This window comes from Malania oleifera, chromosome 13 (genome assembly GCF_029873635.1).
Source record: "Malania oleifera isolate guangnan ecotype guangnan chromosome 13, ASM2987363v1, whole genome shotgun sequence".
In the NCBI taxonomy this organism is placed as follows: Eukaryota; Viridiplantae; Streptophyta; class Magnoliopsida; order Santalales; family Ximeniaceae; genus Malania; species Malania oleifera.
Window position 1 is genome coordinate 86,136,238 of NC_080429.1, and position 15,435 is coordinate 86,151,672.

The 15,435-nt window shown below is 35.8% G+C and overlaps 1 protein-coding gene across 1 annotated transcript in view; it reads right to left on the bottom strand.

The window, feature by feature from the left end:
• The window catches only part of LOC131145999 (uncharacterized), a 30,457-nt gene extending 26,632 nt beyond the window's left edge, over positions 1 to 3,825 (bottom strand). Inside the window, exon 1 of the mRNA XM_058095216.1 lies at positions 3,012 to 3,825. Coding sequence (XP_057951199.1) covers positions 3,012 to 3,532 — 521 coding nt within the window. The 5' untranslated portion in view covers positions 3,533 to 3,825. The remainder of the gene's footprint in view (positions 1 to 3,011) is intronic.
• Between the last annotated feature and the right edge of the window lie 11,610 nt (positions 3,826 to 15,435).

The window sequence follows — 15,435 nt, forward strand, 5'->3', positions numbered from 1 at the left end:
AAAAAAGAATTAGAGGGAAAATATTTGAAATGTTTCAAGAGAGTACAACAAGAACTAATGACCAGTATGGGATTGATTCTATTAAAAATTGAAAGGAGCACCACTAGAAAAAGAAGTCCAGAAGGAAACATGAGTGGAGTGGTGCAGAGAGGCAGATTTTACTTGTAAATTAATAGAAACTATGGTTCTTAACTCTTAACAAAGCAAAACAGTCAAATCACATAAAATGAATATTTTAGCCTAATCGAGTTGGGAGTACCATCTAGTCTCTAAAAACGCTTTATATTAAGAAAAAAATTCATTGCAGAGTGGTGAGCCATATGTGGAATGATTTGTTTTGTCTTTTTGGTGATGTTTGGGTTGCTCCACAGAATGTTCAAAATTTTTTAGTGGGGAATTTTTGGGGTTTTGGAAAGGATGGAAGGAGGAATTTTTTGGATTTTGTGCGGTATACGCTCCACTTGAATAGTGTTGCCCAAAAGGAATGCTAGAATTTACAAAGACCAAAAGACCTCTCTGAATTTGCTTTGGGAGAAAGTTGCTTCTTTTCCTTCTCTTTAGGCACCTTTTTTTGGGTGTCTTTCACTGTCCATTTTTTTGGAAGGCATATTTGGTATGATTTTTCCACTTCTTTAAAGGATGTCTTATCCTCCTTACCGTGTAATTATTCTTTTCCTAATGGATCTAACATAGCTATCAAAAAAGAAAAAAAAGAAAAATAACATATCTGCTCCTATATTGAGGCTTTAGGAAATTTTCTTAAGGCCATTGTTGGTGCACTAGTCAACTGAATCAAATGCAAAGAACTCAAAGGGCATGAACTGATGGGCATCACAATCATCGTTGTGTCTACCATAGGATTAGAAATCATATAGAGTATAGGGTCTTTATGGTTATCTAGGGTTTTATGGTTTAAGCATTCTATAATTACTCGTTGGTCTAATCTTTATGGATTTGATGTTATTTCCTATATATAATTTCCTTATTTAGCATTGGAAAGAAGCCTATATAAAAGGTTTGATGTATAACCATGAGGAAACAAATGGGAATATTCATTAAGCCCCAAATTGAGTTTTGTCTTCATTTTTACTCTTTATCTCTCTCTTATTTTTCCTATTGTTTACCCTTATTTTCCTGCATCCTTCTCTTGCACCAATCGGTCTTGCATCACAAACTTAATCCATCCGTCCTATGCACGCAAACCATGGTTTCAAATAACAGCCACAACCGTTACGTAATGGCTTTTTTGGGTTACCAATACTGTTATGCACCATGAAATTGGTGGGAATAAAAATCACAGTTGTAGAGACCATTACGTAAAGGTCACTACGGTCGTTACGTAACCGCTACAGCACTGTTATGCCAAAAAATTTATTTTATTTTTTACTTTTTCTTCTCACTTTTTCCCTCTTTCATAAATCATTCTCACTATACCATGTGGCGAGAGGGGGGAAGGATTATTATGAGAGGGGGGGAAGATAATAATGAGGATGATAATGATACAAAATTTACTATTTCTTTAAATACTCGAGATGCATTAATTAACAATTTGAGATACTTACTCGTTAGGAAAATATTAATAATATTAGTAATTTGATATTTATGTTCTATATCTTTCAACTTCAACCTTCTTCTTTTCTAGTTATTTTATATTTGCGTTATTCGTATATCTCATGTGCCTAATAGATTAACGGAGTGTATAATGTATTTTGTTTTATCAATTAATTTAGCGCACAGAAGAATTTATCACAACAATGAGAAGTATAAATACGCGCACACACATAATTTTTCTATCAATGGTGGTTTAAAACAAATGTAAACTTGTTGCCCTTATCCAATAACTTAGTTAGTCGAACTAAATGATCCAAAATACACTAAAATGCTTTCTAAGAAAAGTTAAAAGCTTAAAACGTGCAAAGACTCTAATATGCACAAGGTTGTGTGTGCTTGAAAAAAATTCACGGTCATTACACCCACTTCCTGTTATGTAACATCCACCACTCCCACTTCCCGTTACACTTGTTACCGTTACGTTATGCTACCCTCTACTGTGATTTAAAACCATGACGTAAACCCTTATTTTTTTACAAGATTCAAAAAACTATTTGCTAAAACTAAACTAATAGAGGGAACCTCTAAGTAAAAAGTGTGCAAATATGAGAGAGATAACATATAAACAAAGGAGTAAGGATGATACATAGACCAGCATAATCCTGGCCCCAGCCTCCAAACATTTTCCCAGCCATCACCTCTAATAGAATGACCAATACAAGGTAAATTTGCAAGTTTTCCATAACTAATTAAACATCTATCCTTTAAGAAAAAACCATTTACCTTTCAAATTTCCACATTTCTAAAAAAAATAATTAAAAAAAAAAACATTCTTTGAAGAATATGAATCTAGTCCCAATTTTTCATAAGCAATTCTTGTTGAAGACCATTATTAAATTTTGTTCGGTAGCAAATCAAAATATCCACTTTTTCATTAAGAAAAATGAAGAAATTTTTTATTAATGCAAAGAAATAATAGAAGTAAATGCATTATTTTTAAATTGTGGCCGACTGCATTAACCAGTGTAGAGCTTTCGAATAGGGAAGCTTGACACCATTGTCTTTTTAACTCTCACAAAGTTAGATTCTAAGGCTGAAAATCAATTAAGAACAACGGAAAAGGTTTGAATTTGATAAGCGTAGCATATTTTTAAGGATTTGAGCACCAGCTGGGCTTTAGTACACAAATATTAAAAGTTTGTTTCCGCATATTACAATTAAAATAGAAAATTTTAGGAAATCAGATACAAACTAAGAACCATTCACTTAGGAGAGATCAGAATATGGTTCAACCCCAAATTCTAGGCCAAAACACAGATGATTTATTATTTAGGGTTAAAGCAGAGGAAGGGCATGGAAATAAATCTATATATATATATAAATGAGTGGGCGAGTGGGTGCGAGTGTATGTGTATGTGCGAGTATTTAAGATTCAGAAGGGAAGGGAAAGGCGAAGTCACCTGCCGATCCAGAAGGAGAACGAAGCCCCGAGGACCTTCGCAGCGAAGACGCAGAGGAGAGCAGGAAAGAAGCCGAATAGCAGAGAAGCTCCAGCCTCGAAGAAGACGGCGTAAGGCAAGCAGAGAGCGAGACTTACGGTGTGGATACCCACGTAAAGCGGGATTGCCCAGCATCCCAACCCCTCAGATAATTCCTGAAAGAGGTGTAGAGCGGCGTCCTTGTCCCATCCCCATCTCCCTCCGTACTGCATCCATATCCCAACGATTGCCACACCTGCCGCCGCCGCCGCCGCTGCGATCGTCCCTACGCTCCATCGTCGTCCCATGCCCCTGCAGTCACCGTTAGGGGTGCGGCGACGACTCGACAAGCAGATCGCTGTGGTTGATGCCTTGATGGGCGGAAGGGGGTGAGCGGAAGGGTCGCGACCAGCGATGGGAGGACAGCAAAAGGGTGAACCCGCGAGGTGCGATGGCCGGCGAAGAACAGGGGGGAGGGCTGCTGCGGTTATCGGTACGAGCATGGAGGCTTGAGCTGGGAAAATGAGAACTGCAGTCCGAAGAGGAATTCGTGCCGTAGCCCGATTTGGAGAAAGGAAGGTTTCGTTTAATATTTTTTTATTAGGTACGGTTAGTCAGAATTTTTTACGAAAATATTAAATTAAAAAAAAAAACAGAGAGAGAGGGAGAGAGAGAAAAATTAAGTCGAATTAATTTTTAAAAGTCGGTTTGGACTTAAAAAATAAATAAATAGAACAAAATAAAAGGGTAGAACAGCTTGCGCCAGTCCATGCAGCCCCACAACAGGCTATAGCGCAAGGGGAGAAAAAGGAGAGAGGAGAGAGATGTGATGGTGATGGGATATAAAAAAAAAAAAAACAGAAGAGGATGTTGTGCACCAAGAGAGAGGAGGATGGGATTTGATGCTTGTCATGATTTAAATAATAAAGAAAAACATAGGAAAATGGGACGAGCAGGGAGAGAAGAGAAGGTGCTTAAGCATTGTTGTAACGACTCGAAAATCCATACCATATTTTTTTTCATTTAAACTTTACTATATATTAAAACTTAATTTATTCTGATACCCTTAGATTATATACTATAATATCTCAAGCCCCAAATGAGCACTGAGGAAACCATGTTCATTTTGCACACCTACGTAGTGAAAAACATAAAATTGTACGTCCATATTTATAACACCAGAATTTAATAATTCCTCAAAATATATATAAACAAAACACATGTAATAACGCGAAAAAAAAATTAGAAAAAATGTTTAATTAATTAAAATTATTAATCAATTAATTAGTTAAACATTATTAAATTAATGTATTAAATAAATGAATATAAATAAATAGTAGAAAAAAAATTAAGTGTAATTATTAATTAATTAATTAGTTAATTAAATATTATTAAATTGAATTAATTAAATTAAGTAAAATGGTGGTTATATATATATATATATATATATATGAATATATAAGGATAATATACATATATATATATGTAATATAATATGATATTATTATAATATTTATAAAGTAAGTAAAAGAAAAAAAAAAAAAAAAGATAAGGAAGAGGCTTCCGGCAAATTGCAGAGAAGCTTCCTGCGTCTCAACTTCTCTCACGTCCCCACACCTCTCCGTCTCCGCCTCTTTCTCTTCCCTCATTTCTCGATGGATATTCGACCGATCAAGAAACGGAAGGTGCCGTTAGATTCCTAACTCCGCCACCGACATTTCTACTGGAGCGGGTTTGTCGTGGAAGTGGCGTAGGCACCATTCTTGAGGTAAGGTAATTTTCTCCTAATTTCTCAATTTTTTGTTAAATCTGCTGTTGAATCGACGATCAAGCACCACCATGGGATCCTAGTCGTGATCGTCATCATTTTGACATAAGTAAAGTTTCAATTGAGGCTTTCTAGGCCCTACTCCAAAGTGAGAGTGGGATTTGAGAAATTTTGTAATTTAACTATATTTAAGGGTATAATTATTTATTGGGTATTTAAGGGTTTAGGAAATATTAAAATAATATTTTATTTAGAATTGATTTAATGGAATTAAGATTTTTGATTTAGGGTCCGGGTAAGCACCGCAGGTATTTTTCAGAGTCCATGTTGGCGTAGTTCAAGAAATCAGGTAAGGGGAAATTATATATTAAATCAAATTTTATGAAATTAAATGTAATAATTTATGTTATATTATATATATGTTTTGGTGTGAATTATTAAAATCTCAACCATGTAAAATTATGATTTCTGAGTTTATGACCACTTATTTAGTTATATATTTGTGGAAATGAACTGAAAAAAGTGGAAGGAGTTTTCTGGATAATTATGTAAGAAATGAAAATTGTATTTTTAGTAATTAAATGCTAAATATGGGCTGGCCTATTTTACAGGAATATGTATGAATTTTACTATTAAATTGTGTGGCATGAGATTCTGTGCAAATATATGTTAAATGTATGAGATGTAGGTTAAGTAAGTAATGCATTGAGAATAAAATATGATATGAACTATGTTGCTTGTGTGTATCAATCATGTAAACAACTGAAAGATGTTGGGTAAAATAACTGAAAGATGTTAGGTAAAACAGCTGAAAGATGTTGGGTAAATGTATGACCGCTGAAAAATGATGGGTAAAACAGTTGAAAGATTCTGGGTATGTAATGAAATGAAATGAAAATGGAAACGAATGAAACGAAAATGAAATGTGAAATGTGGACGACAAAAAATGGGAAAGAATCACTTAAAGTGAAATGAAATGAAATGTTAAAGTTATGAACATGAACATATGTGAATAATTAAATAATGACAGAAAGAACAATGTGTTATGATACTAAAAGTATCTATGCTCGTAGAACATGTTAGGATTGGGTGGGGCATACTCTTCGCATGAGGGCTTGCTAAGAAAGACGAGTGCGCTAGTAACTTCAAATGTGACAGCAGTTGCATAACGTACTATGGTAGAGGGAATCTACTTGTATAGGTAGGTAGATTTCCCTATTCTTAGGATCCTCCGCCGATAAACCTTTGTTTGAACTGTGTGAGTACGAGATCAATTTAATATTTGAGGGCTTACTAAGTAAGGTGAGCGCCCTGATATGCTTCAGTAGTGACCTTCGGGTTGCCAAATGTATCAAAGCAGAGGGGTACTATTTGTATGGGCGGGTAATCACCCCTATCCTTGGGTAATCTCGTGAGTTAAATCTTTTGCATGTGATTGAGTAGGTTCAAAGAATGATTTCATAAATTATGTTAATAATTTTCAAATGTTAAATATTCTGTTGTTATATAGACTCATGTTGGTCACACACTGTTTTAATATATGGTTTCTTCCCTTATTGAGATGTCTTTTACCCGAATATGAATTTATCTTTTTCAGAATTTTATCGAGATCGAGCTTTAAGAGCTGGAGGTTTTTATAGCATTATTGGGAAATAGAAAAAGAAAATAGTATATTTCTATGTTAATTTTGAGGAATGTAAATATTTATGTTTTATGTCTTTATGTTTTAAGGCTGTTGAGTAAGGAATGATTGTAAAAATACTGAAATGTTTTGGAAGTTATGTAAATTTATGGAAATGCAGGTGATGGATGATTTATTATGGATTATAGTTAAAATTAGTAAACTCTGGTATTATGTTATATGGAGATTATGTTTATGTTTTCCGCTGCGTATATTATGGATTATGGATTATCAGGATTTTATCAGGTATAACGCGCTGAACCTGGGTTGAAGGGTTCGGGGCGTTACAAACACATCTCCCAGAAAACACTTACCCCACAACCAGGGGCAGTGCAACAATCCCTCTATCGGCAAGCCTATTCTGCTCGTCTAATTGGATCACCTGAAAAATGTTAAATCACTAGAATGAGACAACGCTCAGTAAGAGGAAATATGCTATTACTAGTGTGTGGCGATTGAGTTCCATAAATATTATACTGATAAATATCTGAAACTATAAAAGCTGGTAAAACAATATACAGTACAACTTGCATCTATTATAATTTAAAATACAACTTTAACATCTGAGTTTTCTACTTTTTCATACTTCTAATGTCATAATATATATACTAATATTCTATAAATCTGTATACATATACATAACTATGATATTTACCTTGGAAAACTATACGTCGTGATTTAACCCCTTATGACAAGGTTGTGCGGCCCGTAGGCGGGACTTAACTCTAGTTGGCCCACAAGGATAAGTCAACCGAAACTTTACCAATCCTCAGCCCGGCCATCTGCAATCTCTCCAAGGTACGGTACTAGTATCTACCTTGTCAAATCGGCCACCTCAACCCAGTCTTCTGGGAAGCCTGCAATCTCTCAAGGCACGGTTGACGGAATCCTCCACACACTATCTGAGATGTGTGGTTGCACTCTGATCTGTAATAGCAATGGTACCGTGCTCTACTGATATCTAAACTTATTCATTAGGGTCTGATACTGTATAATACTATTTTTTATTTATACATCTTACTGTTTCATCATAATTCCAAAATAACCATAACACCGAAAACTGTTATGAAAATACTGTAATATCTTAACTGTAATAGCTGTAATAATTGATCTGTAATATCTAAACTGTAATGTCATAGTGTTATGGTTTTAAAATTATGGGAACCATGGTAATCTGTAAATGCTATAAAATATATGTCTGTATATATACTGTAATTCATAATTCTATAAAATATGTTAAAACATATTTCTGCATAAATACTGTAAATCATAGTAATCTGAAAATTGTAGGATTTCTGTACTAATCTGATAATGCCTCATGCCACACAACTAAGTAAATAAATATTCCATATTCTGAAAATTATGTCTTCTAATATACAAATAATTTGTGTACTCGATAATAATCTGGAAAAAAACATATAATTTACTAATAAACATTCTAAAATTCCTAACATAGCATATTTCCCTTACCTATCTAACTGGGAGGCTTACCTCAAATTCAACCCTCACGCCCTCGGCATACCAACCTCAAAATCCTGTAATTACGTACATACAAATTCCCTAGTAAAACATTGTATTTTTCATAAATTCATCATCCTCACATTTCCTGAATCTACCTATTCATAATTTCTTAAACTATAATTTACCTGGGTTCCTGAAAAAATAATCGTTGAGATCCTCAACCCATACCTACAGGGTCCCAAAAACACCCTAACCCTGAAATCATAACACCCTAATTTGACTCCACAAAAGACTAGTATATCCTCATACAACACAAAATCTAGACTCAGATAAACTTGGTAATACTAGAAATACCAAAATAATCTACTTACCCTGAAATTGGGATGGTACCCAAACTTCTCAAATCAATATTTTGCTCCTGTTAGGTTGTGGAGAATCTCCCCAGGATCATCGTGGTAGCTTCTGATTGTCGAATTAGGGAGAAACAAGGTTGAATTTGTAGAAAGAAGTTAGAGCAGTCGAATTTTAGAGAGGGAAAATAAGGGAGAGAGAGATTTTTCACGTTGAATTCCTGATTCCGCGTATTTATAGTTGTCTTGACACATGGCTTCGTCAACGAGACACGTGACTTCATCAATAAAGTGAAGAAGGTGATTCATCGACGAAGGTAAAGAATTCGTCGATGAACCTATAAGTCTGAAGAACCCCCTCTCGGTATCTTTCCGTTGATGAACCCTGAACTTCATCCACGAATCTTAGAGGGAGTTTGTCAACGAAGTCAGGACATTCGTCGATGAGCCCTACTTTACCTTCTTTAAATTTATCATTCTTCTCTATTATTTAATTATTAAAATTTTCAGGTCTTTACATTCTCCCCTACTTATAAAATTTCGTCCTCAAAATTTGCTATCTATTAAACACCATCTTTTGAGAAAAATTGACTACTTATTTTATTACTTACCCTCACTTATGACGGAGGAATACCGTGGTTACAACTAGGGTTCTGGGATATTACAAATATATATACATAAAAGAAAACTCTCCCAAAACCAAAAATACTATATATCCTATAATCTAATATACAATTCATACCTTAACTATTCTGCACTCAAATAAACATTACTAATTCTATTTGACTTATTACTCCTAACTACTACCGATCCTACCAAACAACTATGGGAACCTCTGTCATATCTCCTTCCCTGACTCCAACAAAGCCTCCTTTACTGCGTGATTTCTCTACAGAACTTTTACTAACAGAATTATCTTAGTGCGCAATACTTGTTCTTTCCTATCTAGGATCTGCACTAGTATCTCTTCATATTTCAATGAATCTCTGACCTCTATCTCTGCATAAATGATCACATGGGAAGGGTCTAGGACGTATTTCCTTAACATGGAAACATAAAATACATCGTGTATTCTGGACAATGTTGGTGGTAAAGCTAGCCTGTAGGCTACTAGACCCACTCTCTCTAATATCTCGAATGGGCAAATGAACCTAGGGCACAACTTACCCTTCCTCCCAAATCTCACAGCTCCATTCCATGGTACTACTTTCAAAAATACTTGATCTTCAACATCAAACTCCAATTCCATGCAGCGCGTATCAACGTAACTTTTTTACTAACTCTGAGCTGCACTGATTCTATCTTTAAATAGTCAGATTTTATCATACGCCTAGTGCACCAACTCTAGTCCTAAAACTCGCGTCTCACCCATTTCATCCCAGTACAAAGGTGAACGACACCTCCTACCATTAGCACTGAATCTCCACTGCTGACACCACTGCTTTTGCTATTTTCTTGCTCAGTGCATTAGCTACCACGTTTGCTTCCCCTAGATGGCAGCTAATAATACAATCATAATACTTGATGAGCTCCAACCATCTTCTCTGCCGCATATTCAAATCTTTCTGGGTGAAGAAATACTTTTAGCTTTTATAATCAGTGAGGATCTCGCATTTCCCACCATAAAGATAATGCCTCCAAATTTTCAGAGCATACACCACTGCAGCTAACTCTAGATCGTGCACAAGGTAGTTCTTTTCATACTCTTTAAGCTATCAAGATGTGTAGGCGATGACTCTCCCGTGCTGCATCAACACACACCTGAGTCCTTTCTAGGACGCATCACTATATATCACAAAACCATCTTCCCCTAATGGAATAGACAATATCAGTGCAGTGACCTGTCGACGCTTCAACTCCTAGAAGCTCTGCTCACACTCCCTGATCCAATCAAATTTCACATTCTTTCTCATGAGTCGTGTTAGTGGACCTGATAATCTAGAGAAGTCATCCACGAAACGCCAGTAATACCCTGCTAGAGATAGGAAGCTTCTAACATCTTGAACATTCACTGGTCTCACCCAACTCACTACTGTCTCTATTTTACTCAGATCAACTGATATACCGTCCCCAGAGATCACATGCTTGAGGAAAGTAACCTGCCTCAACCAGAATTCAAATTTCTTGAATTTAGCATACAATTTCTTTTCTATTGACTCTATAGGTTATACCCAGTTTTGAGAACGACAAATACTCTTTGTATTTAATGACCTTCAAGTTTGTGTGTAAGATCATACTAGCTGGATCATATTGATGACATGTAGTAACTTGAAGAAATATGAAGACGCCAACATATTTATTATTTATTTTAATTGGTTTGTAATATTATTAATTCCAAAGGTCTATAATAATCACTACATATCATGCATATAGGATCTGTAAGCTCAAAAATGCCGTAGACAAACCATAGGTTAATCAAATGACTTTAGGGCTGGTCGACCGACGCCAGGTTTTTAGGCGTACTTAAAAAAGCCTTAGAAAAGACCCTAGGTCCTAGCACTTGCACTTATATCTTGGAAAGTCCCCAATATCACATAATTTATTAGAGGAATTAACTAAAGTATAATTGGACTGAAAGGGTAAAAATTGTGAGTGGTCGAGCGACCGAACCCTTGGTGTTCAAAACACCTTTGGCTCCCAAACCGTGGACCGGTCAATATGTAGACCTGAGTTCGACAAATTGAACTAAAATACACGTATCGTACACGGTAAATCAAACCTATGTCAGGAACTTTCCCAACAACTCGGCAGCCCGAACCTCAGCATTCAAATCATCCTTGGGCAATCGAACACATGAGTTCGGTTAACAGAACTTCAGAATTGGCACCCGAAATGCGATCAGAATGGGAATAGCCTTGGTTCAGCAAACCGAGCCTATATTCAGGCACCCAAAAATTGAAAATAACTTTTCAAGTTTTATCTGTTCGGGCGACGAACTGAGATTCAAGCACCCAAAAACTCTCGGGATGTTTTATTTTTATCGAAATTAAAAAAAGGTAAACAGGGTTAATTTCCTAAATGGTTTTTAAAACAAATTTAATAATACTCTATATGTCCTTAACAGTCATAATTTCCACCTTATCTATATATAGTGCTTCAATTGCAAAGATTAAGGAGAGATTAGGAAATTGATTATCTCATGAACTCTCTAAAATTTTCCAAGCCTATATTATTCATACTACTTCAAAATACTCTCCTACTCCACATTCCTTGATCATTCAAGCCTAGTAAGAGTATTTAGATTGTTTGTGCTTCATTCTAAAAAGCCCAAAACTCTCATTTGAAATTTATATTGCTTGATTTTTATCTTGAGAGTGAGGCTAGAGATTTTCCTACTGATTTGAATAAATAAATCTTGTGTGGAAAAACTCATAAGCTTTAGGTTCTTTGCATTGTTTTGCATTGTTATATTGCAAGATACCTTAAGCATTATTTTTGGTGTGCAAAAATATTTTACAAAGCTTGATTTCAAACAACTCTTGTGCTTGCCATATTTGAGAAAATCTTTCTAAGTTTGTTTGAATATTATTGCCAGCATCTTTGAAACTTAATCTAATATTGAGATTTGATATACTTGGTTTTCAAAGAATAGCTTGTTTGAACACTCTTGTGCATATTTGAGGTTATACATTATACTGAGTGTAGCTTGCACATATACACCATTGAGCTTATAGTTCTTATATTATTGGTGTGCATTGATTAGTGATTGTGCGTAGTGGTACATATCTGCTTGTATAAGAAGCATTTTACTTGTACGCAAATTATAGTGTGAATTTGTTGTAATCCAGGCATGGGCCTGAAGAGGGAGACTAACCTTGTTGAATTGTCTCAGATTGTCTTAGACCCAATTAGGAAAGGTAGGTGCACCATCCTGGTAAGGTGCGATTGTAGGTTGAGGTCAGCCCCGTTAATTAACATGATTGTAACTATTGCCGCTCCACCCATTATGTGAGTAATAGTGGAATCCTCAGGCTTATGAGCTAGAAACGGGGAAGTAGGCAATATTGGCTGAACCCCAATAACATATCGTGTGTGCACTATTTTACATTTCTGCAATTTATATTCCTACACGTGTATGTTATAGTGTGAATGTTGCGCATGATTTAATTTTCGCATATCATTTATCTGTGCATTTGGGTTTATGAGTATATAGACAGACCCTAGGTTGAGTATTACTGCTTGTGAAATTGAATCAACCTAGGAAGTTTTTAAATACCCAATTCACCCCCCTTTTAGGATCATACCAATGTCAACATTTTCCCTCAGCACCTGCAAAACTAGTCTCAAATGACCCTCGTGCTTCTCAATACTCTTTAAGTAGACCAGTATATCATCAATAAACACCACAACAAACTACTCTAAGTATTGATGGAACACCCGATTCATTAAATCCATGAACACCGCTAGTGCGTTTGTCAATCCGAATGGCATTACCAGGAACTCATAGTGCCCATACCTGGTTCAGAATGCTATCTTTGATACGTCCTCATCCTTGACTTTCACCTGGTGATAGTAGACTTGGGTCCCCTGGAGTTGGTCAAATAAATCATCAATTATGGGAAGAGGATATTTGTTCTTGACTGTCAATTTATTTATTTCCCTATAATCTATGCACATCCTCATAATCTCATCTTTATTTTTCACAAACAAAACTGGGGCTCCCCAAGGTGACACACTGGGCCTCATAAACCCTTTATCTAGTAACTCTTGCAATTGATCTTTCAATTCCTTCAGTTTGGCTGGAGCCATTCTGTTCAGCGCTTTAGATATTGGTGCCGACCCTAGTAACAAATCCATGGTAAATTCAATCTCTCGATCTGGTGGTAAACCAGGTAATTCCTCTAGAAAAATATATGGAAGTTCTCTAACCACTAAAATATTAGCTTGTTTCAATTCTTCTGTCAAAAGCACTTTTATGTAAGCTATATATCCCTGGCATCCACCCTGAATCAATTTCCTCGCTTGAATAGCTAACATTAGCTATGGCGAGGCACGCACACGTGAACCCACAAATCTGTATTCTTGATTACATGGGGGTCTGAAAATCACTTTTCTCAGATAGCAATATATGCCAGCGTGATTAGCTGCCAGCCAATCCATACCTAATATTACATCAAACCCCTGCATATCTAATATCACGAGATCAACTGGTAGTACTTTCCCCTAAATGCCCATTGAAAAGTTCCTAAGTACCTTCCTACACCTCACAATACATCTCATTGGCGTAGCTATTGACAACTCAACATCTAACAACTGTGCCTCTACCCCAATTACTTTAACATACCCCGCCAATACAAAGGAATGGGTGGCACTTGTGTCAAATAAAACAATAACTTTATATGGTAAAACAGTAAGGATACCTGTCACGACGTCTCCAGTAGTCTCAGCATCTCCCGATGTCAATGCATAAACCTCATTGGTGCTGTGTTCCTCTGCTGACCCCTATGGGCGCCTGATAACCACCCCGAAGTGGTCTATGAGCCGATGTGTGGATCGGTGGTCCCTTATATGATCGTGCTATATGGCCAAATCTCGCACACCTATAGCAGACATTCTCTCCCAACCGACATTCACCCAGGTGCCTCTGGCCACATCTAGGATAGATAGGGATAATCTACCCACCCTGAACACTGCTGTGCCCCCATCATCTGTCTCTAGCCTCCCCCATATCGGTCTCCTCTCCATGGGCCCTGACTGGGACCTACTAGGAAACTCGGTGACGTGGGCCTCTTCCTTTGGCTCGGTACTCCAACATCTATTTGCTCACTCTCCTTTGCTACTGTAGCTCTGTCAACCAGCTTAGAGAAATCCTGCATCTTCAGTACTACCACCTGCTTGTATATATCTTGTCTCAAACCCCGCTTGAATATTCTAACTTTCTTAACTTCATCGGGTACTATAAACAGAGGGAATCGTGACAGTTCGATGAATTTCGCCGCATACTACTGAACTGTCAACGATCCCTGGGTCAAACTTAGAAATTTAGGTACTTTAGTCTCTTTGACCGTGGCAGGATAGTATCTATCAAAGAATATGTCTCTGAATTGGGCCCAAGTCATCAAAACTAGGATGGGTCTTTGCTCCTCTAACAATTTCATAGCTGTCCACCATCTCTCGGCCTCTCCTGCCAACTAATATGTGGCGTAAAGGACCCTCTACTCATCGGTGCAGTGGAGCACCATTAGTATCTTTTCTCTCTCCTATATCTAGTTCTCTACAACTGCGAGATCAGTTATTCCTAAAAATGTTGGAGGGTTCATCTTCGTGAATTTTCTATCGTGCACCCCTACGTAGTAGAACTTGCATACAATATACAGTACAACTTGCATCTATTATAATTTAAAATACAACTGTAACATCTGAGTTTTCTACTTTTTCATACTTCTAGTGTCATAATATATCTGCTAATATTTTGTAAATCTGTATACATATACCATTACAAAAAATAAGATTATTAGTGATGGTTTTAAACCGTCACTAAAGCCATAGTATTAGTGACGGTTTGAAAACCTTCACTAAAACTTTTTAAAAAGGCAATATTAGTGACGGTTTTGAAACCGTCACTAATACTTAAATTGAATAATTAGTAGTGAAATTAATTTTTTTTCCCAATTATTAATTCCTATAAAAATCTATAATTAAATTACATTTTCTTATACATAGCATTAAACCATAATTGCAAAAAAATTCATAAATTATTCAAAATTCCAATTCAAATTTAAATACAAATACAAATATATTATACAAATTCAAATTGAAATACAAATATATTATACAAATTCAAATTTAAATATAAATACATTATAAAAATTCAAATTCAAATACATTTCATCTGTTTAAATAATAAAAAAAGTCAAAAGTTGCATCTGTAATGCATGACATCGTGCTAACGTTGTCACGGTTGCAAATCCTACAAATTAAGAAAGTTAAAAAAATTAGTATACGTTTTTTGAAAAATTTTGGCAACATTTCTCCTGTAAATATGACATTTTCCATAGAGATATGCTCCAAACCTAGGTGTTTACTATAAACAATTTACAATAATCCAACTAGTAATGAATTTTACGAGTACATAAGAGTTTCATATAATAAACATTAAATAATGTAATGTCTTCATACATCCCATAAACAACATATATCAGAATA